This window comes from Achroia grisella, unplaced genomic scaffold (assembly GCF_030625045.1).
Source record: "Achroia grisella isolate CSIRO2021 unplaced genomic scaffold, CSIRO_AGI_Agris_v1 utg524, whole genome shotgun sequence".
NCBI classification, from domain to species: Eukaryota; Metazoa; Arthropoda; class Insecta; order Lepidoptera; family Pyralidae; genus Achroia; species Achroia grisella.
The window spans coordinates 261,420-278,329 of record NW_026712915.1 but is presented as its reverse complement, the minus strand read 5'-3'; the positions used below and the strand labels follow the sequence as shown (position 1 = coordinate 278,329).

At 35.4% G+C, this 16,910-nt stretch overlaps 1 protein-coding gene across 1 annotated transcript in view; it reads right to left on the bottom strand.

Moving 5' to 3' along the window:
• Window positions 1-7,997: 7,997 nt before the first annotated feature.
• Window positions 7,998-16,910, bottom strand: part of LOC131847366 (tubulin alpha-1A chain-like) — a 44,632-nt gene continuing 35,719 nt past the window's right edge. The window contains exons 3-10 of the mRNA XM_059196931.1: window positions 15,241-15,408; window positions 14,583-14,716; window positions 13,331-13,501; window positions 12,802-13,005; window positions 11,834-11,889; window positions 11,022-11,118; window positions 10,442-10,554; window positions 7,998-8,579 (exon numbers count right to left, since the gene is read on the bottom strand). Coding sequence (XP_059052914.1) covers window positions 8,396-8,579; window positions 10,442-10,554; window positions 11,022-11,118; window positions 11,834-11,889; window positions 12,802-13,005; window positions 13,331-13,501; window positions 14,583-14,716; window positions 15,241-15,408 — 1,127 coding nt within the window. The 3' untranslated portion in view covers window positions 7,998-8,395. The remainder of the gene's footprint in view (window positions 8,580-10,441; window positions 10,555-11,021; window positions 11,119-11,833; window positions 11,890-12,801; window positions 13,006-13,330; window positions 13,502-14,582; window positions 14,717-15,240; window positions 15,409-16,910) is intronic.

The following is a 16,910-nucleotide window of genomic DNA, read 5'->3' as shown; positions in this document are numbered from 1 at the left end:
TAATAACCTTACGGCGAGTACCAATACACAGCGAGCGCCATCTAGTCCAAGCAGCTCTGCTTAGCTACTTCCTAAGGTACTAGACAACTGACTAAATAAAAAGTTATTTTTAATAACTCCCACAGCGCCATCTAGTTCTAAGCTAAGCAGAACTTGTGTGTAAACACAAGCTCTGCTTAGTTGCTTAGGTACTAGACAACTGATAGAAATAAAATACGTTTTTTACAAGTAATAATAGTAACCCCCTGAACAATTCACTCAGCGCCATCTAGTCCCAAACTAAGCAGAGCTTGTATTATGGGTATTAGACAACTGACATATACTTATTAACATTTGTTTTTGTAAGTATATACATACATTCATAAGTACATACGGTACATTCAGACCAATATAATCATACTCATGTATAATAATATTTTCATCATGCGAGGAATCGAACCTGCGACATTAGAATGTAAAACGGTGTGCTAAACTGCCAGATCATTGAGGTCAAAGGTAATGATAACTTGTCTTAATTATAGTTCCTACTATACTTAATAGTAAAGTAGTATTAATACAAAGTTTAAAAACAACCAATAATAATCAAAGGGATAACAATATAGACAAAAATAAACTCCTGTATATATATATGCCTACATATATATAATATTTGGGAACTGATTCAATAAATATATAGGCCATTTTTTAACCGCCTCCAAAAAAGGAGGAGATCCTCGTCTTTTTTTTATATGTATTGTTACTTCGTAACTCGGTCATTTATAAACAAAATTGATAAAAATAAATTTTATTTGAACGAGTATTATTTTAGATGGGTCCCATTTTTTATTTAGTTACTGGAATCGGTATTTTAGTTAGTTTTTTACATTTATGCATATCAACAATTTTATAACTGTATTTATGACTACCGTATATAGTTTGTATATACATTATGGAGTGTATTAATATAGTTTAGAGTTAAACGACAATAATTTAAATTTGCTTAAATAATTCGTTTTAATAATTAAATAATTTGATGGTTAAATGATTTGTGTTATCAGGGCGGATCGTGAATTTGTGGGGCCCTGGGCTTAATATACTTAGGGGCCTACCTAATTATATTACTCAACTAAAAAATATACCAAAAACAAGCGACTAAAAATTCCCCGTTCCTTTCGATAGACGCGCACTTGCATGGGTTGATTGATCTCAGGGTTGCCAACCTTATGATAGGTTTTTTAAAATTCTATATATTTTTTTATATTCTAAATATTGTTTCAGTGGGGACTGGTGGTCCTTTGTTTCCTCGGGGCCCTGCCAAAAAGCCTTTAGGTAGATCCGCCCCTGTGTGTTATGGCCAGACTGACATTAAAAATGTAAATTAAATGTATTAATATCTAATAATAACGCAATACTGTGACAAAGAAAAATAATGTCTGCCAATTTTTATCACTATGATGCGTTTTTTTTTACCTCAGAGACAAATTTGACATAATATTATTGTCTATGTTGCCAGCTTTTTGAGATCCTTCAATAGTGTCGTGGCCCTATCGGGAATTACTAATAGTTACCGATTTACTCAGTAACTGTAAGTTACTCAATAATTTGTAGTTACTCAGTAACATGTAGTCACTCAGTAAATTGTAGTTACTCAGTAACTTGTAGTTACTTAGTACTTTTTTTTTATTTGAGAAGATTTAGTTACTCCATATGCTTCAGCGTTTGCGCCTACGGTTTACGCTCGCTTCAGCAGAGTTTGAAAATAATTTTATATTTATGTTTTTCTTAGGAGTGTAGTTTGAGATATATTATTGAAATATTATGTTATTTTTATATATTATTATGTGACATATTGATTTTATAAGTAACAGAAGATAAAAGAATAATAAGGATAAACAAAACAATATAAAACAAACAACAAAAAATAACAGAACAGAACAAAACAACGATAAAACGTAAAACATAATAAATAACAAAGAACAAAATAACAAATCAATGAAGATGTTGGTAGTTGATGATGGTATGGAGATGTTGTTTATGATGGTATGAGAATGTTGATGATGATGGTATGGGAATGTTAGTGATGATGATTACGCCTGATTAAAATGTTTAAGGTTGTGAATGATGTATGAGATGTGTGATGTGAAAGTGTCGATGGTTGATTGATGTTTGATGATGGATGGGAGATGGAATGGTTCTGAGACCCGAACCATGCTACAGGCTGTCTCATGGTCGAGCCTCGTGGGACCAAACCTCGGGCACTCCTTAACGAGATACTCCATAGTTTGCGGAGCATCATTTCAGGGTTTCATCATCATCGTTGTAGGGGCATTTGTCATCGGAGGTGATCCGTTTTAGGTATGATTTCGAGTATGAAGGACCGGTGAGAAACTGGGTGAAATGAAAGTTTGGGGGGAAGGCCTGTACCACAAGCGGCAGCTCAGCGTAATTTGCTGCACCACTGCTTGGTATACTGGCAATTGTCTGTGGTATTGTACAAGTCCTCTAATTTGCAGAACGAGGGGGATGAGTTGGCTGCTGATTTGGCCGCGAGGTTGGCCTCCTCATTACAAGATATCCCGATATGTGAACGGATCCAAATGAATGGTGTTGATGTTATGAAGTTTGGCTTGATGAAGTGATTGGAAGATGTTATGGCAAAGTTGATTGGTGCTGTTATGATTGGACAGTTCCATCAGTGATGATTTCCTGTCCGTGAGAATGATTGCGGATGAGAATTTTTTAGTGATAATGAGTTGACATGCTTGGTCAATGGCGGCCATCTTCGCTTGAAACACCGAGCAGACATCATGCAGTTTGAGCTTCTTGCTCAGAACTGTAGAGCCGCTCGGGTTCCGGATAACGACCTTGCCGTGATGTTTGCTACCATCGGTGTAGCAGGTGAATGAGGTGGAGTCGAGAATTTGAGTGAGTTCCTCGGCAGAGTCGGCTTCCATGAAGGTGATCCCCTTCTCTACCTAGGATGTAGGAGACCGGATGGTGGAGTAGGTGAATCGAGTGGAATGTCATGTGGCAGAATTCCGGCAACTCTGCGCACCCGAGCTAGCTGTGCCTGTAGGGCTGCCGCCCGAACCCTACCACATATGGGATGAAGACCGGCCAGGACAATAGCCGCAGGTGTGCTGATTGTCCTGAACCCTCTAATAATGGTGATTACGAGTGATCTTTATAATGAGGTGAGTTTGGTTTGGCAGTGTTTGAATTTGAGAGTTTATGGTCCAAATTCCGGAAGCTTGTCAGATGATGGGTTCAATGACTTGATGATAGATGGTTCTAATGTTTCCGGGGCTGACTCCCCATGTGGGACGAATGAATTTAATGAGTTTATGGTACAGTTTTTTACACTTGTCGATGATGTGATTGACATGTCGGATGAAGGTGAGTTTACGATCGATGATGACTCCGAGTAATTTGATTTGATTATGAAATTGGATGATGTGACCGTGAATGAGAGCTTGGAATCCAAACCCCAGTTATGAATTTGTTGCAGAGCCTCATCCGCGGTCTCCTGTAGTCTGGCCGCGCTTTTCGCCTGAACGATCAGGAGCACATCATCAGCGAATGCTTGAAGATGGCATCCTTCCGGAAGGCTCAGGTCGAAAAACCCGTTCAGGACCAGGTTCCACATTGCCGGCCCACATACAGAATCCTGTATGCAACCTCTCGACAGTGGTTTGGCGGCTGAGGCATCTGCCAGATTTAATGAAACTGTTCTGTCCCCCAAATAGCTGGCCAGAACCCCGTAGATGTTTCTGGGGCAGCCGATGAACCGAAGTCTGTTCAAGATGTTAGCCTACCAAGCGTGATCAAAGGCGACTTTGATGTCGAGCGACACGGCTAGGACTTGGTTACCGGATGTTGAGGCTGTTTTGATTTTATTAATGGCTTTATCCAAAGCGTGTGCGGTGGAAACTTAGGGTTTGAATCCATATTGGCGAGCGTTGTTGACATTTGTGGTGTAGATGTGATGAGTGAGGCGTTGCATGATGAGTTTTTCCAATAGCTTTCCTGAGATATTGAGGAGTCCTATTGGTCTAGAGGTAAGACTATTGGCATTACTCTGATGACCATTTTTTGGGATCAGTTTTATTCGTGCGACTTCCAAATCGTAGGGAAATGTCCTATCGCAAGGTTCATGACGGCTGTGATTACGTCGGGAATGGATTCGACGCCTGCAACAATGATGTCGGCGGTAAGGTGGTCTGATCCGGGAGATTTTTTGGGATTACTGTCTTTAGCAGCTAGGAGGATTTCATCTTTGGTGAAAGGGGGTTTATTAGGGTACTAGGAGGGGGTAGGTTTGACTCTAATCTATGTTTCAGGTGAGCCCACCTGCCAGGTGTGTCCGGCGTATCGTCAGGAAAGAATTTATGAAGAATAGCTTCTGTGGTTTCAATTGGGGTTTGGGTGAAGGTTCCATCGGGTTTCTGTATTGTGGTCGGAGGTTGCGGTGCGGGTACTGTCTTAATTATTCTATTTGTGACAGCCCATACATCCTCTTTACCCTGTCTATTGCAGAATTCGCGGAAGTGCTTGTTCGAATAATAACTGAATAGTTTTGACTATTCTAATCGTAGGGAGTTTTTTAATGCTATGTAACTCAGTAACTTGTAGTTACTGAATAACTTATAAAAAGTGAATGTATGGATGTATAGTTATCGGATACTTATGAAATCGGTGTGTCATACATATGTGCATTTATTGAGTGCTTTTGTTTCTGGTCAGGATTGTACAGGGAGTTCTAGTTTGTAGCTTACATATTTTTAATTATAAATTCAAATAATTTTAAAGTATGGCTTCCTATTTTTACGAACTTAAAATAAAAAAAAATCATTTTTTATTACAAGCTATTACCCGACTTTGTACGTGTGGAATTAGCTTTTTTTTAATGGAAATAAATAAGATATTTAATATAAAGTAGCCTAAGTTACTTCTTATAACTTTTGCTATCTACGAGTGAAAGTACCGCCAAAGTCGGTCCAGGGGTTTCAGAAATTAGCAGGAACAGAAAGACAGAGACAAATATTTTTAATTTTTTTATGTAAGTACCGCGTTTCACTAAATGCAAATGTAAGTATATAAATTACATATGCATTTAGTGAAAAGATGTTAATTTGAAATTACCAACAGATACTTTAATTTGATTTGTTGGTATAATAGTTAGTGTAATAGGTACTTGGTGCATTATAGAATTATAAAGGGTAGAGTTTTTACGAGGTAGGCTTTGTATAGTCCTCTGCGTGGATTTCCCTGTATGTACTATAATAATAATATCGCTGGATAATTCACACAACGCCATCTAGTCCCAACCTAAGCAGAGCTTATGTTATGGGTACTAGATAACTAAAATACTTAGATTTGTTTTTGTAAACACATAGTAAACCTATACAAACAATTATGCTCATGAGTACAAATGTTTGTATCATCCAGGAATCGAAACCCCGACCATTGGACGTAAATCGGTATGCTAAACCGCTAGACCACCGAGGCCGTCACCTATCTTAACTATTTGAGCCGCCAAGCGGCTTGCTGTGTATGCTGTCTTTGCAATCGACTTGTTTGCCATTCATGAAATGATGATTTTTCATATATTTTATGATAGTTGATAATATATTTATTTATAGGCTTTGGTTCTAACTCAATAATTACTACAGTGTGTAGTGTATAGTATTATTTTTATATTTTTTTGTTTTGTGATAATATTTAAATAGTATTGTTTTTAATGTACGACATTTTATCCAAATGCAAGTCTTTGTTTTAAAAATTTTATGTTACCGTCCAATTCAAGATATTTTCAGATCAGAATTACTGGAAATACAAATATTGTTTTGTTATAGTCATTATCTACCATTACACTAATGTTTTTTCACGCGCGAATCGGCACGTAGGAAAGAATAAACATACAAACGTTAACAAAGAGAACAAGAAAAACCGCTCGAGCCGCCAGTGAGCGCTTTCCGTCATATTTCCGTGCTTTACCACGTTTGCAATAATATTTAATTATTAATATCACAAAATGGCGGACATGTGTCTATTGAGCAAAGGCATAATTATACAGTTATTAATAATTTATAAATCTGCAATATTTATTTGCTGTATAAAATATATGGAATAAAAAAATACATTTTTAATGAAAGTAAAATATACGTGGAATCACGCATAATAGTTAATCACCCAAAAAGAGTTAAATGCCCACGATTGCGCGCGCTGCCTTTCCCGCGCTAATCGCGCGCGCAATCAGGAGATCGCGTGAAAGAGTGTATAGTGTAAACACATATATTGTTAACATTATATATATATATAATTATCTAATCAAAATTCAAAAATCATTTATTCATATAGGACATTTTAGGCGCTTATGAACGTCAAGTTTTTATATTATATTTTTTTATTACCTATGTGATATGATTAACATGAAATTGAGATTCGCGTACACGTATTAATAATGCAGTGCACGTTTTGATTGTAATTGTAAATTTAATAATAATTTTGTTCACCAAGTATTTACTGACTGACTTTAAATACAGTATCAATTGTATTTAAGATTGCGTCAACGGTAATTGTATATATTGTGTGTAGGTATGTATAAGTGCAGATGTGTATTTTGTATATAGTTGTCAAGATGGAATTGTTTTAATCGATTTTATAATTAATGTTTTATACAAATAAAATTATGTACTTGAAATTGTTTTTATTTTCATTTTAGTATCTTACTAATATTTACAATAGAGAATAGACAAGGAAAAATGTTGGGACACTTGATACGGCAGGATTTCATGAAAATTATTTTTGATGGAAAAATAGGCAGGGGAAGATCAAGGCACAGCTTCATCAAATATATTCAAGGACGGATCCAGCTTTGGCGCCAGGAGGGGGTCACATAACCGTGGTCAAGTCAAGAACTTATAATTTAATTTTGGTAACAATAGATACAAGTAAAAAGTAGGTATTTTAATAATGTACAAAGTTATTACATTATATTAAATTAATGAAATATTGAAGGTATGTAGTTACATAAAATCTGTATGGCTTTAAAATAAAAAAAAACATTATGTTCAATTAGTGGTCCATTTAAGTCCTGGAACTAGCTCAGGGCATGACCCCTATGACGCCCCCCCCCCTGGATACGCCGTTGAACTAATATGTTCAAGACAAAATGGGAGTCGTGTCGTATCAACAATTAAAGAGCATGATGGAAGATCGCGGAAAGTGGCAAGAGCTCCACCGACAAGAGCGTAGCTCTTAAATTATGAATGAATTAATGTATTAATATTATAAACGCGAAAGTTTGTGAGTATTTATAGTTGGATGTTTATTACTCTTTCACGCAAAGACTACTGGATGAATTTAATGAAACTTTATATAATGTTGCTTGTACATCAGAATAATATAGGCTACAAATTTCATACGGATGAAATGCGGGCGGGCATGGATGCAGTTTAGGCATCTCTAATATTTTGAAAATCAAAAAATAAAATATCTTTTTCCTCTTTACTAGTCTACACTTTTTTCTCGTTTTACTGCTTATTGGTAATTTATTCATAGGTATTTAAACATTGCTTCATGGCCACTCCTTTTCCGCTTAAATGTAGGTACAGGTATATGAAATTATCAAAACGTGATATGAGAAAAACGAGTAGATATTTATGTGAAAAAGTTTATTGTGCATTAAAATAATATATCCAATTACACAGTTACATCGCTCCGAGAAGCAAGATAAAATTAATCACAATAAGTTAAATTACATCATATAAAAATGTATTAAACTAACCTACAGACCAATACGATTACGTTGTTAATTTATTATCACGTCTTAATAATTAATAAATGCATATAAAAACCTTAATGCGCAAACGAGAAATCACAGATGCAAACTTTACATTTCAGTGTTGAAAGTTATTTTCCAAAAGTTTGTACTGTTATTAAGCATTCTACATTCATACCAACAGTCTCACTATTATATATATATATATATATATATATATATATATATATATATTTGTTCCCGTACTTGTTATTTTAAATCAGAATTTCTTAACCTAACGTCTGCGGAGCCCTGGGATCCGCGAGTATGTGTATGGGGTACCGTAAACGGGGTAAAGCCCTGTTATCTATAGAAGTTTTAATAAATAAATAATTGCTAACAAGTCTCGTAATTTTTACGCTTCTTTAGAACAGTTATTTTTTGCAGAACTGAAATAAATTGTCCGACATTTTTCGAGTGTTTTTATTTAATGAAGAGGACTTAAAATAAGCGTGGCTTTCTAGGTGTCCGTGGACTTAAGGTTAAGAAACGCTGTTCTAAATGAATGAATTATTATTTCCTATAAAAAAGCGTACAAAATTTAGTGCCATTTTAATTGGAAAAATCACGATCCTGCGTGTTCTATTTAAGTCCTTAATATTCATTCTCCTCGTCGAGTTCTCCTTCAGTGGAGTCTACTCCGACTTCCTCGTAGTCCTTCTCGAGGGCCGCCAAGTCCTCCCGAGCCTCGGAGAACTCACCTTCCTCCATACCCTCGCCGACGTACCAGTGGACGAAGGCGCGTTTTGCATACATAAGGTCGAATTTGTGGTCCAATCTGGCAATAAAAATATATTTTTTTAATAATAATATTATAAACGCGATAGTTTGTTAGTATGAATGTTAGTTACTATTTCACGCAAAAACTACTGGACTGTTTTAGATGAAACTTTACAGTAATATAGTTTATGTATCAGAATAACATATAGGCTATATTTTTATATTGAAAATTGACGCGGGTGAAACCACAGGCACACTTTATTCATAATTTTAAATTTTTTATATTTACAAATTGATTACGAGGTTACAAATATATTACGGAAATTTCCAATTGGAAAATTAATACAGTGCTTATTGCTCTAAACTATAACTACCTATACGGTCACCGCCATCTTAAACTAGGCTTTACCTTTTAGCCTTGGGCACACAAGAATTCGGGGCTCTTTTGGAAAGTAAAAAAAAAGTTCTTTAGGTATAAGAACATTGGAATAGGCGAAGTAATCGGTATAATGGCGTAGTATATGCCTTGTAAATACGTTCTGATTTGTGAAAAAAGTGTAGTGTGCCCGATAAAAATCTTTTCAGAATAAATGTGTGAGAAAAATCGTCAGTCCTTCGGAGGCCCCCTGAGAATGGGGTTCTGTGCACGGGCCCGGGTGCCCTTATGGTAAAGATGGTATTGTATACGTTATAGATATGGAAGAGCGAGATGACACAAGTGTAGTTACTATTGTTTTAATCTATGATAATGGAATGGTGTACCCACCTGCACTAACGGGATAAGCTGGCGGGGCACCAGTGGATATTAAGATGAATATAAGATCATAAATTATGAATGAATGTGTAACGCGGTGGATATCACCTCACCACTGTAGTGTTAACTATGATGTGATGAGGTGGCGCTAACTAATTTGTTTATTGTAGATTGTAGGTAGTGAGTATACAGGTGAAATAATTGTACTATTTATTGTACATTAGTAAGTTACAATAGAATAGAAAATCCTGTATTCAAATAAACTCAATTTAAGCACTTTTGAATAGTCATAACATTTTTTTTTAATTCTCATTCGGAAAGCTGTCTCATCACAAGAAGAACGAGCAAGAAACTTGTGTGTTGCTCTTTTAAATAATCCTTGTAAGTTTACATTTACAAGTCGAAACGTGTGAATACAAACCACCAACTAGCACTAATTTATTGGGGTCAAATATAAATATACAATAAGATTAAATCAAGTTTATTGGATAGTGTGCTACATGGCTTATTAGTAACGCGTACATTCGACGGGTAATCGTAAGTTTAAAATAAATTAAAAATGAAATGAAAGCAATTTGAAAAATATTGCCTTTATACATATTTAATATAAATGATAATACGTGACTAAACTGTTTCATTGTACAGAAATAAAGTGGTTGATGATCTAGAAGTTATATTTTTTTCCCTACCGTCCAGTTCAGTATATATGTAGATCCAATTGAGAAGAACTAGGAAAAAACTCAATTTTTTATGCTTTTATTAATGATATCGTCTACTATTCATAGCGATAAAATATTTAATTATTGAGGTGAAAGGGATCGTTAGCAATGTGGACTTGCTAGCAATGTATAGTACATTGCTCAAGGTTGACGTCAATGTGGTTCCTGGAAACCATCGTGACAAATTCATGGTGAATTTACCACGATGAGCTAACTGACCTGACCTCATACTCATCATCATCCACTGGTGCCCCACTAGCGTAAACCGTTAACGCAGACGCACCATTCCATTATCATCTATCAGACAAACCTGGACTGTTTTACACTGAACTTAAATCTATTTAATGTGGAGACCTAAACTAACTGAAGGGTGTGAGTGTTGATAGAAATATTACAAGTGTAGGTACAAATAAATAGCTGGAATTGAGTACGTCTGAGGGTAGATACCTGGCCCAGGCCTCAGCGATGGCAGTGGTGTTGGACAGCATGCAGACGGCGCGCTGTACCTTGGCGAGGTCGCCGCCCGGCACCACCGTTGGTGGCTGGTAGTTGATGCCCACCTGCACGTGTACAGGTGATTTTAAATGTAAGTACTATATACTAAAATCATTATTCACATTTAAAATCAAATATTACTAAACACTCTATCACAGTACCTATGAATGAATGAAAAACTCTTTATTGTTCCTCTCACAGAAAAAATATAATTATTATATAAATTAATAAGTATAACAAATTAAAAAAAAAACAATATAGAAGTAACAATATGCGGCTTTATCGCTAAATAGAGATTTCTTCCAGTAATTACGTAATAAAATTAAAAAAAAATGAAACTTAAACCAATTAATATATAATTGGTATCTATATTATTTTAATGCTTTTGGTTTAGAATTTAAATAAACAATTAAAATTAGGTTCTTTTATAAGTATTAGATAAGTACGAAACAACGACTAAAATTATAAAAAAAACAACAAAAAACCGCATCTCAATCCGAACGATCAAACAGCTGTAGCTTTGGTACCCTACCTTGAAACCGGTGGGACACCAGTCCACGAACTGGATGGTTCTCTTCGTTTTGATGGTTGCGATTGCAGCATTCACGTCCTTTGGTACCACATCTCCTCTGCAACCAGAAAAAAATCGTATTCGGGTTAATAATACGAAATTACACAAGAGAGGACCTTAGATTATACTTGTATATCTTTACGATAATATTAAAAAAAAATTCAGCATCATGATGCAGAGAAAAAATATAGAAAACTTAAAAAGTAATATTCTGCTATGAGCTGAAAGGGCCTCCACTCAGCTGGTGCCGCAGTGTATCACTGCAGCGCTGATTTTCAGTGGAGCCACTTGAAAAATAAAAATAGCAATCTTGATGATGATATTATTGACTTTAAATATATAAAATGAAGAGTAAGTTAAGTTAAGATACTTTGTAGGAACTAAATAATGTACGTGATTAGGTCTATTACAGAGAATTATAATATCCCATGACAATTGACACAGCGCCATCTAGTCTCACTGGCAGAGCTTGTGGGTACTAGACAACTGATATAGAATCATAGTATATATACATATATATATAACATGTACCCTATGTAAAAAAACGAATATGCATTTGTTATTATATGATTGTATGAAAGAAATGAATAGATTTAATTTTATTTTTACAGTAAAATTTGTACAGAATAAAATATAAACATTAAGCCGCAAAACTGATCAGTAGTTTGTCTGCAGCAAAAGCTCAGACAAACTGTTTTATATGTATATACCTAAGAACCGAATAGGTATATTTTATATGACGTAAGAAATGATGACGGATTTTTTGTATGTACCTGTATAACATGCAGCAGGCCATGTATTTACCATGTCGTGGATCGCATTTCACCATCTGTGAAAAGAAAAATATAAATTTAAAATCATTTTATTAAATGAGCAAACATAAATAATTATTCATATTTAATTTCATGTATTCTAAAAACGACTCTATTCACATAGTATTTTCAATTTAACTTTAGTGATGTCTATCTTGCAAATTAAAATATTTAAAAAAATATGTTTAACCCAGTTATCTCTATCTAGTAATATATATGAAATTGTATATCTTTCTGTTTATTTCTTAACTTTTCACGACTAAACAGCTAAACTAATCTTATTGTAAATTGACTTTCTGATCGTAAAGAACGTATCGTGTAATGGTACTATGGTCTAGAACGAACATGTCGTGTAAAAGGCATTCCGTAAATGAAGAACGTGTTGTGTAAAGGCACTCTACGTGAAGAACATGTCGTGTAAAATGCACTCTAGGTCTAGAACGTGTCGTGTAAGGCATTCTAAATGAAGAACATGTCGTGTAAAAGGCACTACATAAAGAAAATGTCGTGTAAAAGGCACTCTACGTCTAGAACGTGTCGTGTAAAGGCACCCTACGTGAAGAACATGTCGTGTAAAGCACTCTGAATGAAGAAGGTGTCGTGTAAAGGCACTCTACGTGTAGAACGTGTCGTGTAAAGCACTCTGAATGAAGAAGGTGTCGTGTAAAGGCACTCTACGTGAAGAACATGTCTTGTAAAGCACTCTAAATGAAGAAGGTGTCGTGTAAAGGCACTCTACGTGTAGAACATATCGGGTAAAGGCACTCTACGTGAAGAACGTATCGTGTAAAAGCACTCTATGTGAAGAATGTGTTGTGTAAAGGCACTTTACATCTAGAACGTGTCGTGTAAAACACTACGTGAAGAACGTGTCGAGTAAAGGCACTCTACGTGAGGAACGTGACGTGTAAAGGCAGACAATACTCTACCTGATTGGCGGGTTCAAAGCACGCGTTGGTAATCTCTGCGACGGTGAGCTGCTCGTGGTAGGCCTTTTCCGCCGAGATAACTGGCGCGTACGTGGCCAGCGGGAAGTGGATCCGCGGGTACGGCACCAAGTTGGTCTGGAACTCCGTCAGGTCCACGTTGAGAGCGCCGTCGAAACGCAGCGACGCCGTGATGGACGATACTATCTGTACGTTGACATGGAGATTCCTTATTATTATATACCAGCTGTACTCGCGACTTTGTCCGCGTGGAATTTAACTTTATTATTCTAAAGTAAAATCATCTACCTGCCAATAAAAGTCCCGTCAAATTCTGTCCAGCCATTTCAGAGATTAGCCGGAACAAACAGACAGACAAAAATTGTAAAACGTTATTTTGGTGTATGTACCGTATTTATATTCATATGCATGTAATAAAAAACGGTTAGTTCAATATTACAAACAGACACTCCAGTTTTATTTATATGTATAGATTTACAGCATCCATCTTTTTAATATAGATTTAACATACCTGTCCAATAAGTCTGTTCAAATTGGTGTATGTTGGTCTCTCGATGTCGAGGTTCCGCCGACAGATGTCGTAGATGGCCTCGTTGTCGACCATGAACGCGCAGTCCGAGTGCTCCAAAGTGGTGTGCGTGGTTAATATAGAGTTGTATGGCTCCACCACCGCTGTAGACACCTGGAAGTTCGGGACAATAGTTGCCTTTACACGTACGCTCTCACACGGGGAAGAATGTGTATGTAGACAAAGAGAACGAGAGAGCGCATTATTGCGTTCTTAAATAAAGTTTTATCAAAATCCAAATCCTACATCATGCATCATCATTCTTAAATAACGTTTCATCAAAATCCAAATCCTACATTATGCATCATCATTCTTAAATAAAGTTTCACCAAAATCCAAATCCTACATCATGCATCATCATTCTTAAATAAAGTTTCATCAAAATCCAAATCCTTCATCATGCATCATCATTCTTAAATAAAGTTTTATCAATATCCAAGTCCTACATCATACATCATCATTCTTTAATAAAGTTTCATCAATATCCAAGTCCTACATCATACATCATCATTCTTTAATAAAGTTTCATCAAAATTCAAATCCTTCATCACGCATTATCATTCTTCAATAAACTTTCATCATAATCCAAATCCTACATCAAGCATCATCATTCTTAAATAAAGTTTCACCAAAATCAAAATCCTACATCAAGCATCATCATTCTTAAATAAAGTTTCACCAAAATCAAAGATTCACATCAAGCATCATCATTCTTAAATAAAGTTTCACCAAAATCCAAATCCTACATTATGCATCATCATTCTTAAATAAAGTTTCACCAAAATCCAAATCCTACATCATGCATCATCATTCTTAAATAAAGTTTCACCAAAATGCAAATCCTTCATCATGCGTCATCATTCTTCAATAAACTTTCATCAAAATTCAAGTCCTACATCATGCGTCATCATTCTTCAATAAAGTTTCATCAAAATTCAAATCCTTCATCATGCATCATCATTCTTCAATAAACTTTCATCAAAATTCAAATCCTTCATCATGCATCATCATTCTTCAATAAACTTTCATCAAAATCCAAATCCTTCATAATCCGTCATCCATGGCTTAACCAAATAGGTTTGGTTTGAAAGAGTAACAAACATCCAACCATCCATCCATATTCATACATACATACATTCATTTCTGCGTTTATAATATTAGTAAGATTGGGTGTGTTTGAAGATCTATCACCCACCTGAGGTGCAGGGTAGATGGAGAACTCCAGTTTAGACTTCTTCCCGTAGTCAACGGAGAGCCGCTCCATCAGCAGGGACGTGAACCCGGAACCGGTTCCGCCACCAAAGGAGTGGAACACCAGGAATCCCTGAAAGATAAGTATACATTTTTTAGATTTCCTTAAAAAATAAAAAAAATTGTAAGAAATTTTAAACATGAATAGTATATTCGTAGTAACACTAAATATTTTTTTTGTCTAAAAATTATAACATTTTATAAATTAGGATTATTTGAAACTTTTTTATCGTATAAAACAAGTTGATCAAACATTTGGTAGGCAGAACTACACACTTGCCCACTATTTTATTATTAATTTATTTATTATTATTTTGACGGCCTCGATGGTCTAGCGGTTTAGTTTCGATGGTATATTCGATTCCTCACACGGCACAAACATTTTTATTCAAGAGTATGATTGTTTGTATCTGTATGGATATTTTCGTATGTGTATTATGTAGGTATTTAAAAAAAAGTATTTATTTCAGTTGTCTGGTACCCATAGCACAAGCTCTGCTTACCATGTATATTAGATGGCGTTAAAAAATTGTCCAATTAATTATAATTATTCTTAACAATAAAAAATAAAAAGTTTGATTAGAAATTTAGCGTGAAAAATGCAGAAGTGCATTGGTCGGCCAACTTGCGTATCCTGTCGAGGACCACATCGACGATCTCCTTGCCAATGGTGTAGTGACCTCTGGCATAGTTGTTGGCTGCATCCTCCTTACCAGTGATCAGTTGCTCGGGGTGAAACAACTGCCGGTACGTGCCGGTTCGAACCTCGTCTGTAAACATGAAACGAATATGATCAAGATTTTATTTTACGTTTGCTGTCGTTAGAAAAATACTTGATCGCTTTTAATAATAATTTCTATACAAGATTTTTCTCCAAAAATTTTTCAGTTCCAGTTATTTTGTCTGTAAGCATATAATCCTTCTCCTAAAAAATGGTAATACCGGGTCAAAGTATTATTACTGTATAAGTGTAAAAGTCTAATAATTAATTTAGTACAGACAGATGTACCGAGACCCACTCTAGACTAATTGCTTGCGAGCTTTATTCATTAATTCAAAATAGATTTTTGAATGAATGAATGAATCTCGCAAGCTCACACATAACTAACGTAACCTAGCTTAAGAACAAAAAAAAAAGTTTATATTCTTTTTTTTTATTTCAATAGTTGGGAGGGGAGGGGATTGTTAGTAATGTGGACTAATGATCCCATTGCTAGCAATGTACCATGCTAGGTCGACCTCCACGCGGTTCACCCTGAAAACCATCGTGATAAATTCCCGGTGAAATTTTCACTTTGGGCTAACTGGTCTGACTTCATGTTCATCTTATCATCCTCGACTGGTGCCCCGCCAGCGTAAACCGTTAGCGCAGGTGGGTGGTGTGGACTTTGTGTATTCCATTATCATCCACTAAAAAAAATCCTTCTACATAATGGTCGGGGTCGTTATATGTATGAAGTGAAAGAATGACTGTATAAGTAAGAAAGTCTAATAAGTAGTTCAATGTAGACAGATGTGTCGAGACGCACTCTAGACTAATTGCTTTCGAGCTTCATTCCAAGAATCCAAAACGTTCATAAAGATAATGAGACACAAAGCAAGTTCTTGAGCGTCGAGATGGGATCTCGTCTCAACAATTTATTTAGTCATTAATGGTACGCCTTACGGTGCTTACAATAAAGACTATTTTAAATCGACTTGCATGTATTTATAAAGTTTATATTTCAATTCAATTAGATCAAGATTGAACTAGATGTAAGTATTTGAGTATGCGAGTTTAATAACTCGTATATAATTAAATATGATAGATATGTACAAATGTTTGTTATATAATTGAAAACCTTGTTTGTTACTTATCTCTATGGATATAACCTGAGAATTAGTCAAAAATACACTCGTAAATTGTAACACAAAGCTTAAAGGACGTATAGAACTCACGATCTATATAAGACGACATGGTATTGCGTTTGAGTTAAACAAGAAGCTTAAAAAATATTCATACTAAATTATAAATCAGAAAAAATGTCTATCTGTCTGCTTGTCACCTTCATGGCACAAGTATTAAAGGAATCTTTATGCTTATAGAGATTATAGAAGAACCTTGAGGATAGACATAGGCTACTGATAGAGCTCTCTACATTTTGTACGTCATGTAGTGAGACAATCTGTTAAAATACATTTCCTAATTAAAAATTGAAATGAACTTTAAAGTTGTAACTTATAATGCCTATTTATATTAAAAAAATAGGGCTCTGTTCCTCAACCTACCCTC